The sequence below is a fragment of the Carcharodon carcharias genome, chromosome 2 (assembly GCF_017639515.1).
Source record: "Carcharodon carcharias isolate sCarCar2 chromosome 2, sCarCar2.pri, whole genome shotgun sequence".
In the NCBI taxonomy this organism is placed as follows: domain Eukaryota; kingdom Metazoa; phylum Chordata; class Chondrichthyes; order Lamniformes; family Lamnidae; genus Carcharodon; species Carcharodon carcharias.
In genome coordinates, this window is record NC_054468.1 from 34,831,125 (window position 1) to 34,843,630 (window position 12,506).

General features: G+C 39.8%; 1 protein-coding gene across 2 annotated transcripts in view; it reads right to left on the reverse strand.

Annotated features, from left to right (window-relative positions):
- Positions 1 to 869: 869 nt before the first annotated feature.
- Positions 870 to 12,506, reverse strand: part of LOC121292663 — a 188,692-nt gene continuing 177,055 nt past the window's right edge. For both annotated transcript variants that reach the window (XM_041214933.1, XM_041214925.1), the window contains 6 exons: positions 11,594 to 11,799; positions 10,890 to 11,058; positions 7,994 to 8,182; positions 6,857 to 6,900; positions 5,809 to 5,915; positions 870 to 1,692 (listed from right to left, as the gene is read on the reverse strand). In XM_041214933.1, the coding sequence (XP_041070867.1) occupies positions 1,642 to 1,692; positions 5,809 to 5,915; positions 6,857 to 6,900; positions 7,994 to 8,182; positions 10,890 to 11,058; positions 11,594 to 11,799 (766 nt within the window). In that variant the 3' untranslated portion in view covers positions 870 to 1,641. The remainder of the gene's footprint in view (positions 1,693 to 5,808; positions 5,916 to 6,856; positions 6,901 to 7,993; positions 8,183 to 10,889; positions 11,059 to 11,593; positions 11,800 to 12,506) is intronic.

Consider the following 12,506-nt stretch of genomic DNA (forward strand, 5'->3'; position numbering starts at 1 on the left):
ATTTGGAACTTCTGAAGAATTCATGTTGGAGTTGAAATGTTTCGAGTTGAACATGGCTTCTTCAGAAGTTCCGAAGAAGTGTCGTACACTGCTTCTCTCTCCTCAGATGCTGCCAGACCTGCTGAGCTTTTCCAGCTTTTTCCAGTTTTTATTTCAGATCTCCTGCATGTGCAGTATTTTGCTTTTATCCCAATGCTGAGGAGCCCAGGTAAGGTCTTGGTGGAGGATATGTGGGTGGTTGGGGACTGAGTTCAAGAGACCAGTGGAAGGTTTTAAGGGGGAAGATGATTTGGCAGTTGCCTTCGATGGGCCCAGGGGCTTGCAAAGGAAACTCTGCTCCTTTCCCCCACAGACCCTTGCCCGACACTGGCCTGCTGAGCTAAAGCTGCCTGCCTACCCCTATGGCTTAGCCCTCGCTCCACTGAGAGTAAAATACTGGTGGGATGAGGCCCTTAGGTGGCCATTAATTAGCTATTTCAGGACCTCAGTGGGCCCAAGGGCAGGTGGCTGCCTGACATCTCCCTCGTCTGGCATAAAATTTCAGACAAGGTGGGAGTGGGCGGGTATGGTTAGCAGGTCACCGGCTGGACTTTGTGTTCGCACCCCACCGCTTCCCCTCAATGCTTTCAAAAACATTGGTGTAAAATCCAGCCCAATAAATCTGGTAGTTAGTGGGTTGGCATCAGCAAAAATGACTATGGAAGCTACATGAAGAATCCTAACTGGAACTTGCCACCCTTAGCTGGCTGACCTACCCCAGACTCTGGCCCTCTACTATATAGTTGACTCCTAATGCCCCCAGGGCAGCTAGGGATGTGTTGTTGCTATTGTTAACTGCATCATGAGCAAATAAAAAAATCTACCATTGATTAGATCAGTTGATTGTTTTTATTTAAATCTTTAAAATTCTTATATAATTCTTATATAAATTTTGTACAGAATTTTTAAATGATATGCTTATTATATTAAATATGACCCCTTTAGTGCCTTTTCACATAAATATGTTCTGATGCCCCTCACCAAAGGCCTCACACATTCAAGTTTTATTTTACCACAAAATTCAGATTCGAATACAGTAACATGACATGTGCAATTTGATGACCCAGTCTTCATATTAAATATAGTAATACAAACGTTATAAAAATAGTGCTCTAAGAATACATACATGGAATGTTTTAATGATTATTGTAATCATGATTTGTAAATTTCAACTTGGAAGAAATATTGAGGAATTTTATACTAGGACAATAGATGGTATTCTGAATAGCAGGTATCCTACTGATAATTTCCATTCTTTATACTGTAAACTGTTAGGTACTGATATTATCAGACACCAGGAATGAAACACACCTTCTAATTCATATGAACCTTTATGGAATTTACTTACAGTATCATTACAGAGAGTAATAGTTATGAATGAACATAAGGTGTTTACTATTATATATTTATATAAAACCATAATTTTGGAAGATATTGTTAATTTAGGGTATAGGTAACTGAAAACTGATTCAAGTATACATATCTGTATCCAGGTATTCATATCTAATGAACCTGTATCCATACAGTACATTCATGGCGCAATTACTCCTTTATGTCAGGGTGTCACTTTTCATAAGCTTTTGGGTGGTAAGTTCCTCAGTGTTATGCTGATTCAGTACCATCTTTCTTGAGTGATGGTCTTTGAATTTTTATCTAAAAAGATCATATTCATTAGGTATAGTAGATACTATACTTAAAATTTCAATATATCACATATGGTTTTACATAAGAGAGGCAATATAAGATGTTTTCAAGCTTCCAATGGGAAACATTGCTCAGAAGCATCATAGGTTTAGAATAGTGGCTAAAATAATATAGGCATATTGCCAATATACATTTCCTACAAATGCAAGACATGGATTTATATACTATATTGAGGCATTGTTTCCATAACAGTCAGGGAACAATGTCAGAAACATCCTTCCTGACTTATTCATTGTTTGTTATGAAAACAGTGAAAATGCAGTTCAACGTGAAATGAGAAAAATTGAATTTAGATGCAAATCAGAGAGGATTCCAAACTCAATTGAGTTTACATTCCTCAGTGCTTGAAGGGCCACATATCTTTGTTACAGCAAATTGTTTGTTTCCCTGAAATCCTGTATGCACCACTTGTATTTGAGATGCTATGGCTGAGACTGACTCAAGTAATCCTTGTGCTCCATGTGCTGGCTGAGCATGTCTCAACTACAATATTACATGTTTTTTTTTTTATATTCATTCATGGGACATGGGTGTCGCTGGCTAGGCCAGCATTTATTGCCCATCCCTAATTACCCTTGTTCAGAGGACATTTAAGGGTCAACCATATTGTCAATGACAATGTCAGGTCAATGACAGATGGTGGAAAACTGGGGTTAATTTTCTGGGTGCGGAGGCGGCTTTTGGTTCACAAACACTTTGATTTTTTTTTCAGGGAATCCTATTTTCCTCCATATTTCCAATGCTGCATCATTTTCCTCTCACTTTTTTGCGGGTCCCGAATACCTAATGTGCCGAATGCACACCTGCATCCGCTGAGGTCAGGTTCTTGATTTTAAGTGGTGGACCAAAATTGGTCTTCCTCCCATACACCATTTTTTTCAGGTGGTGCGGGGTTTTTGGAAGCCCATTGAAAACACACCAGGTTTGAGAGTTAGTGAAGAAAATGGAAAGACTGCTGAGGAATTGGGAACATTCTGAAAGCTAAATGTAAAATGATTCTACACCTTTAACTGTCACTATTATGTGCTGTATAAGGTAGATGCATTTTTCAAGCACTGATTCATCAGAGGGACCTGTCCTGCAAAGATAAATTGACCCTTACATAGAAACATAGAAACTATGAGCAGGAGTAGGCCATTCAGCCCTTCAAGTCTGCTCCACCATTCAGTATGATCATGGCTGATCCTCTAGATCAACACCATATTCCTGCTTTCTCTCCATATCCCTAATATCAAAAAAATTATCAATTTCTTTCTTGAATATACTCAGTGACCCGGCCTCCACAGCCTTCTGTGGTAGAGAATTCCACAGGTTGATCATCCTCAGTGAAGAAATTGTTCCTCATCTCAGTCCTAAATGGCCTGACCCATATCCTGAGACTGCGGCCATTGGTTCTGGACTCCCCAACCGGGGGAAACATCCTGGTCTGTCTAGCCCTGTTAGAATTTTATAAGTTTCAATTTGATCCCTTCTCATTTTTCTAAACTCTAGAAACTTACATGGGGAAAGTACCAGAAAGTATTTAAAAATGTAGAGAAAAATAGCTCTTTGCTGTCATATTTTTGTGCTGGACTTGCAGATCTGGTTGTTTGAAAAAGGTAGGAAGAATGAAGGTATGAAAAATTGTCTGCACCTGCTCCCCTTCAATTGATTGACAGGTACTCTGCTTTGAAATGGAAATGGGTATCTGTTCTGTCAGTGGAGCTATAAGATTTTATGACAACTGTTCCATTATGAATGCTTGGCTGGGTTTCAAACACTTCAGCTCAGCAGATGGCCTTATTGATCCAAGATCTATTGAAACTTCTAAGAGTCTATAATAGAATGTATCTTTAATGTGTTTCCTTGTATGTTTACAAAACTATTAGGCACTTAAGAGCTCTGTATCCGCACTGAAGAGTTGGGGAGAAAGACAGGGCACACCCCATTTTTAGGGCACACCCCATTTTTAGGGCACAAACTACCGTATAGTAAGTTTAAAGGTCCAGTGTGAATGTAAGTGAATGGGTGAGTGGATGAATGAGTGAATGGGTAGGGTGGCAGGGTAGGTAAATGTGTAGGGTAGGTAAGGTGGCAGGTGGCAAATGGGTAGGCTGACAGGTGGGTGGTAGGTGAGTAGGGTAACAGGTGGGTGAGGTGGTAGGTGGGTTGGGGTGCTGGTCAGGTTGGGAGGTATAGTCAGGTTGGGGCTAGTTAGGTCTAGTTGGGGGGGTTAGTCGAGTGGTTGGGGAGTATTAATGTGGTTGAGAGGGGTAGTCTGGTTGGGTCAGAGTGGTGATCAAGAGGGGTAGTTTGGAGGTCAGGAAGTCAGGGTATCAGTATGAGGCAGTTCTAGAGTTATTCAAGAGTTCAATTATGTTTTAATCTGTCTAACTTTTCTTGGATAACAACCCAGGTCAGTACTTCAAAACTGTCTGAAGTCTCTGAGTTGGAGACAACTCAGAGTTGGAGACATTTCATGAAGGGTCCCCGGGAGTGAGGGAATTGCCCGTTGGGAGTTGAAACTCATGCAATTCCCACAGAGGTTTGCGGATCAGGACTTCTGCAGGATCCCGACATGCATATTGGGTCATACCTGACCTGGTGGCTGAAAGGTTTGGGCCAAGAAAACATATGGAGCAGATGGGTAGTAGGACTCTAAGCCTGAAACTGAAATTGCATGAAGTGTGAAAACATGAAAATGAGGTATCTGAGTTAAAGATAACATTTTAAGACACATGGAAAGCAAGGGAGTGTTTCTGTGACATAGAGTAAATATTGAAAATGCTAGATGAAGGAGAGTGCAAAGAAAACATGGAGCTAAGAGTGGCCTCTTGGTGATGTGAAGGGACTGGGAAATATTAAATAAGCAATGGCCAGCCCACAATTTCAGACATAGGGAGAGAAAGGAATTCAAAAACAAAGAAACAATGAGATATCTCAGAAACAAAATGCAAGTGTGACCATTGGTCTATGCCAGCAGCGCAAAACAGACTTGCAATGAATCAGCAAGATTGGCAAGATTTTTAATTTCAAACCAAGTAAAAATGACAGTGAGCCTAAGAACCGAGAGTCCAAAAAGAGTTTGAACTATCGTTCTGTGAATTTTAACGGAAAGAAGATTGGGCAGAGTGAAACATCAACTGGTGAATGGCTAAGAGCTTACTTTGTGCTCCTGGCATGGATCAATTTAAACATCATTTTGTTTCTGACATCTCTCATCCTTTGTTTCTGAGTTCCCTATTTTCTCTATCTCACATTGTGCCTGGTCTTTCTATATCTGATATTTCTCAACCCTTTCATATCACCAAGAGACCACTCCTAGCTCCATGGTTTCATGCGCCCCTGTCTTTTAGCATCCCAGGTGGACAGTAAGGAGTTGAGAGACACAGAGAACATTGAGGATTCCTATGCCAGAGAGTCAGTGGAGGATTTTTAAAGATATGATGAAGTTGGTAAAATCTCAAAGACCATTAGAGCAGGCAGGAAGTTGGATCTTAGAGACATGTAGTAAGTAGAAAAGAGGAATCTCAAAGTATGACAAGGGGACCAATGGCCTATTTCATGAAATTCCTATAACATTAAAAATCATAAAAAAATCAGTAGCTTCTTGAGATCAGTTAATGGTTTATTCACATTTATGCTAAGTAATGACAATCACTTTAAAATTATTCACCTGTGATAGACTTCTGTAGTTTTTTAAGTGCATGAGTGAAAGAGAGGGGGAATTGGAAAAAGCAGTGAAGCAATAAAGATAGAATAAGATAGAGAAGCCTGGACCAATTAGTGTAGCTGCTCTTTTGCAATTGTTCAGTAAAGAATATCACTTTTATACTTTTGGTTTAGTCTGAAGATGGAGCACAAAAGCCTCCAACCACAGCGTTGGTGTCTTTTTATGTCACATTGAAAGTGAACATTAGTACAGTACTGTGGTTTGTGACATTAGTGCTTTAACGACAATATTCCTGAACCAAGATTCAAAATTAGTGCAATTAACAATGCCATAGAAGAATGCCTGTTATATCCCAACTATACATTATTCACATCGCTTTGAGAAGCCGTGCTGAGTTCTGTGCTATTTAATACCTTTGTATTTGGGCTGATACTGTCAAGTTTTGGTGTCCAGCTGGAATGAGACAGATCTTTATCATCCAAAGTAGGCAAGATATAGGTATCTTTCAGCTTGGCAGAAACTGAAATGGTAAATTAATTACATTAAAATTATATTTAATATGCAAAATGTTGAACTACATGAATAAATTTCAGTGAACAATTATGTAAGCTCAAGGCATCAAGATAAAAATTCAAGAAGTAAAGGATATTATTTTAATAATATGCACACAATACATGAAAAGAACAACAGAAGTTTAGGAACACATGTTCAATGTGCCCTATGCACAACAGAATCAATAATTATGCCAGTCTTACTGACAGTACTTATATGACTTTATGGGTTAACTGCCAGGATTAAAGGGAGGAAAGACACTGTGTTGCATTCTGCTGTAGTGTGGTTGGTGGCGCTAGCTAAGTTTTGACTTTCTCCTTGCCTACTACAACTAGCTGATATACACATATACATACACACATATACATACACACATATACATATATATATATATACACATATACATATATATAAATATATATTTCACCCCTCTTCTAACATTCAATCAGTTGTGTCGAAGGGTCATGAGGACTCGAACTGTCAACTCTTTTCTTCTCCGCCGATGCTGCCAGACCTGCTGAGTTTTTCCAGGTAATTCTGTTTTTGTTTTGCTTTTTAAATATGGTGCCTGACGATGATGGCAGGGCATGAGCCATCCAGCCTGCCCTACTGCGCAAAATGTCAGGAAACCCCCAGCTGCATAATTAATTAGGCCAGCATCGCACGGTACGGTGCAAATTCCCACTAGCCCCCGTGGTGGGAAACTCTCCCCGTTCCCGACCCCGCCACAGGACTTGGTGCCGGATTAGAAAGTTCCACCCTACACCTTAAACAAAAATATATAAATGTTCAAATAAATGCAACAATTATACAATAGCCGAGTTATACATGATGACAGACACAAAACTCATGCTTAGTTTGTAGAGAGTCTGAGATGTAAATATAGAAGATAATCATTATAATACTCACATGGATGTCTTTTAAAAGAGAATGTCGTATGTCTATCTGCAATGCTGTAAAAAAAAATATAATTCTGAGCTGTCAGCAAACAGGAATGGTACAAAGGGGACATATAATTAACTAATCATGCTCTGGATTATTAACAAACAGTCTGAGAAATAAACAATTGTTTTTAATTTAGCCTTATGATTTCAACAATTTTAATTCTCAATGATTATTGACAATCTGTCATAAAAATCTTTAAGGGCCAGAAATTGTTGGAAGTCCATTCTGCTGGAACCCCAACCTCAGTCTGGAGACCACATCCCAAATTTCAAATATGGGGTCATCTGCAGGGTTGAGGTTGCAAAGCTGCATCATCAACTCCTGTTTTGAATTGCCAGCAAAAGGAAGCCCAACGAGATTCTGTTCTCCTCACACCTGCTCCCTTTGGAGCAAGCAGGTCTCTTAAGGAAGTTGATGATCCTCTCTGGGATTGATCAACTTGTCCTTGTAAATATTTGGGATATTTTTTTTCCAAATCTCAATGACCTAAGTACTACTGTGCTCTACAGAAGGCATAAAGAGCAGCATTGTTGGGGTCCAGAAAATTTCCCCAGGCATGCCCCTTCTCTATTGGGGGTGGGAGGGGTGGTTGCGGGAGTGGACAGAAACCCTCCCCCCCAGCCCCCATTACTGCCCACCCACCCCCACCCAAATCATCAGAAAACAGCTGAAGTTAAAAGATGGAGTGGAACACTGATGCAACCTGATTCTGCATCACTTTCTGGTTTCCTTGACTGGAGATCTGCCTTAGTTTTGTCTTGACTTGGGCCAGAATTCCAATTCCCAAAAGTTGAAACTAATTCACAGGTTGTGGTGAATTTTTATATCACTGCTAATGCATTTTCAGTTACAAATAGACAACAATGTGTACAAAACAGTCAAATTAAGTCTCTAGTCAGATTTTTTTTTTTTTTAAACAGTTTGAACTGCAATTCAGGGTTTGGCATCAGTTCATGGCACAATTTCATGATTTGTGGTTTGGTGATAAATGTTACAAGTTTGAAAACTATATTATAAGTTTGCATACAATTTAAGATGGAAAAGTAGCAACATTTTGTACAATTCCCTGCAATGTTCTAAGAAATATAAAATATAATATACCTGCTTGTGTCATTTGTGAGTCTTTCCCTTCCACACGGTTTGCACTTCCATACAATGAAAAATATGGCTAACATCAGTAATAACAGCAAAGCTAAGGCTCCAAATAGAATGCCAAAAAATGCCCTGAGGTTCATGGATAAGTGTTCACAGCGATCACCGTAACTTGAATAAATTGTGCGTGGAACACATCTGGAAGTAAACACTAAGCAGCATTAGGCACTGATATCATTGAAATTCCGCATAACAAGATATTTCTATAGTACATCTCTTCGGAAGCTTTTGTTGAGGCTATAACCATATCAAGGGCACTGGTCATAAAACTCTACCAGAACAATGATACAACATGAATTTAATTACTATTTCCATTTTCAGTGTTTGGTGAGTACGAATAGATAAGTAAATTATAATTTGGAAATGTAAAGCTTGAGAATTCCCCAAGGGCTGCATCTTCTGGTCGACGAGAGGGGGGCGGGGCCCACTCGCTGATGCGTAAAATGACGCGAGGTGACGTCGGCCATGGGTCCTGATGTCACCCCGCGTCATTTAGATTTTCAGTTCGGCGAGCGCGCAGCCAAGTGTCAACAGCCACTTAAGGCCTTTGAAAAACTAATTAAGCAAGTTAATGGACCTGCCCATCCAACCTTAAGGATAAGGTTTCCTGAGGGATTTAAAAATTTCAGAATATTTTATAATAAAAATTATGGATGTGTCCCAACTCATGTGACACAGTGTCATATGAGGGGGCATGTCAGTAAAAATTATTTCTATTTTTTAAACTGCTTTTCATATTTGAGCCGATCTCCCTGAGGCAGCACTTTGCCTCAAGGAGACCTGTGCGCTCTTTTGCACTCATGCATGAAAGAGTGCACTCCCGGCTCAGGGAATCCCCCTCCTCTAGCCTGCACAGGGAGCACACAGTGCTTCCGAGTGGACATCACACTTGGCAGGCCTTAATTGGCCCTCCCACGTAAAATGGCAGCATGCCCCTGAGCGGGGGCACCGATCAGGAATGCGTCCGCCCACGCCCGCACACCCCCCCTGACTGGGGGAAAATGTTGCCCCATGGCTTTTGTTGCGGAGGAGTGGAGGGTGAAGTCTCCACCACCTCAAACAAGGCGCTTGTCACATAGGACAAGGGGCTGGATGAAGAAATGCAGGTGAGCAAGGTCTCCTGAGTTCAGGAGCTTCCGTAGCCTCTCAAGTACAATGACTCCCATTGTAAATGAGCTACAAGTAGAAAATGGATGGGATTTTCCAACCCTGCCATGGTCGAACCCGCCATGGGAGATTCGGTGGCCCAGCCAAAAGTCTATTAACTTTCGGCAGGACTGGACAATCCCGGCGGTGAGTGGGGCTAGAAAGTCCCACCCACTTTCATTTTCTTAAGGGACTAGGCCAAATCCTAGCTTGGATCCCATGATGGGTACCACAATAGCCATTCCCAAGGACACTACTCTTTCTCACTCTGGATAGAACAGCCACTAGGGATTCTCATTTTTGGAACTAGGTTGTCCCTGCAACATGAAGACTGAACTAGGCAAATTTGTTAGTTTAATGGTATATAATGCAATACGTGAAGACCTGTTCTAAACTAGGAGGTCCATATGAGAACTACTTTAACTACCTTCTTGTCTCATTATGTCTGAGCCATTTCTGAAAACTTTAGAAAGCCTTCCCAACAATTTTCAGTTGTGTGTATGCTGAATTTAAATTTTATGGAGCGAATAAATCTGTGTACTTCCCTACCTGAAAAAATTGACATCATTTGCATTCAACAGCGTTCATTTGCACTCTTTTGATATCAGTTGCACTCAAAAATAATCATTTAGCTATCATTTAACATCAGAGAGTTTAGACCCTGAGACTGGGGGAGAGAGTGTGCTTAGACCTTGAGACTGGCAGGACGGTGGTGGGGGGGTGGGGATGTAGTGGAGAGAGTTTTGAATTAAGAACCGATGGGGAGCCGTTGGTGCTCTCAGAACAATTTTTATGGACTAAATTTAAAACTGAATAAATCCTTGTATTTTTCAATGCAAGTTGCTGAGTTCAACATGGCTTTCAACATGCTGGATAGTTTTGAGTGCAATGGGTAGCTTTGAGCGTGCTGGATATAGCTTTCAGTGCAATGGGTGGTTTTGAGCGCATTATCAAATTTGATGTCAAATTCATTCCAAATTAGAACTTTTGATGTCAAATTGTAATTGAGAGCATTGAGTACATTTGAAAGTAAAAATGATATTAAAATTTTCAGGTAGGGTTAGCTGCCTAAACAAAGTCAAACATTCATTGAACAGAAAAAAAACAATTCCGGATTTTTTAAGTTGACATGTTCAGTGAGAACAATTTGAGAGACTTTCTTGGGCTTAATGCAGATCTACAGAAATTGAAGAAGTATTCTAGGGAATGATGCTTATGCACTATCTGCCAATCTTTCTGAGATAACCCAGAGGTATCTGAGAAACGATTGGTGGGGCTTTGATGAAGGATCATAGACCAGAAATGTTAACCGCTCCCCTCCCCGCCTTGCCCCACCCCACCGCATCCCACCCCTTCTCTCTGCCTGACCTGCTGACTATTTCCAGTAATTCCTAGTTTTTTCTTTGGTGGATAGGTTTCACTGAATAGAATGTTGAATAACCTATAAAAGTGTGAGGATTATATTTTGAGGGAGAGGTGTGGAATGCACTTTTCATTTCACTTTTTATTTGGGAGAAGTACTTATCGAGGAAAAGCTCAATTATTTTAAGAAGACTATAAATAAACGATATGAGCACATTTTGAGATAATATAGTGAGGTTGTCACATGTTACAATGATGCCATGCATGCAAATAAATACAATTTCCTTGTACTTTGGTAAAAAAGCATTCAATGCTTTAAAATAAATGGATTTCATACTCGCACAAAGGTCCTGTTCTCAGATGTTGGCACTTTGCCTGATTGAGACAGTAATTCATTTCACAGGGAGATTGGCAAACCACTCCAATCTGGTCATCCCATCGTATCACGTAACCAGCAAATTCTGTGTTGTTACAGCTGAAGTAATTCAGTAATTGATTGTATGATACTGAAATGAGAAAGAAATCAGTCAATATTTTTAGCCAGTGAGTCAATTCAAATATTGTATTGGCACTGGATTATGGTAGATATTAATGCTAATCTTTAAGAAAGAGAAACAACTAAATTATATGTTGAAACGATCGTTGGAGGGTTGGTCGTTTTCATGCTTTCTGGATAAGAGCAAAGGAAACAGACTAAGGATTTTTTTTTTTTAAATGCTGGATGTTTGAAAAATTATTAACACAGTCATTAATCTATTGCGTCTATATTGCTACTCTCCGTTTTGATATTTTTGGTTGCTTTGTAATTTATCTGACATTCCTAATTCTTTCAAAATAGAAATCCACACACAATACACTTTGATAAACTGTTGATGGATTTATTTGACAATATGCTTTTAGTGAGCTTTATCTCTAATTAATGTTGTTTGGGGCTTGTTGTATTAGTCCCGGGGCTAGCTGGACACCAAAGCCAATTTTAAATAAATCAGATAAGCATTGTTATCATATATCACCTATCAAATGTCAAAATCTTACACTTACATTTAGCTTTATTGTGAATGTCCACTGCATTTAATTGTCCAAAAGTAATATTATCAGCATTCAGAGCACGTGTAAACAGTCGTTTGCCATTAAAAGCAGTCAGAATTGCACCATGTAACCCTTCATTTAGGAAATCAATTACTGTCTTATTTCCATTGTAATTGAATGATGACACAACAGCAGTGGCTACTGTTTTTTCGTTTGGCCTGTTGGTGTGCAGTAGAGAAATAAATTAGTCAAGTTGTTTACATATTATCATAGAATCTTAGAATGGTTACAGTACAGAAGGAGGCCATTTGATCATCAATCCATGCTGGCTCTCGGCAAGAACAATTTAGCTGGTCCCTCTCTCCCCAACTTTATCCCCCAAGGCCCTGCAAAAGTTTTCTTTTCAGGCGCTTATCCAATTCCCCTTTAAAAGCCATGATTGATTTTGCCTCCATCAGCCTTTCAGGCAGTATTCTAAACATTTGTTGTGTAACAAAGTTTTTTCCTCATGTTGCCTTTAATTATTTTGCCAATTACTTTAAATCTATTCCCTGATTCTCAACCTTTCTGCCAATGGAAACAGTTGCTCTCTATCTAATCTGTCTAACCCTTCATGATTTTGAACACCTCTAAAATATCTCCTTTCAACATTCTTTCCTTTTAGGAGAACAATCCCAGCTTCTCCAACTTATCCACGTGACTAAAATCCACACCCTCGGAATCATTCTTGGAAACTGTTTCTGCACTCTCTCTAAAGTGTCTGCATCCTTGCTAAAGTATGGTGCCCAGACTTGGTTGAGATGATGTCAAAGGAAGGGTTTCTATTTCAAGGCACCCTAACATCAGTTAGAAAGGCTGAAACAGACATGGTGCTCCAGGTTTAAATCCTATTGGCTCTTTCCTAGTTTCCAGCTCAAGTTGAGTG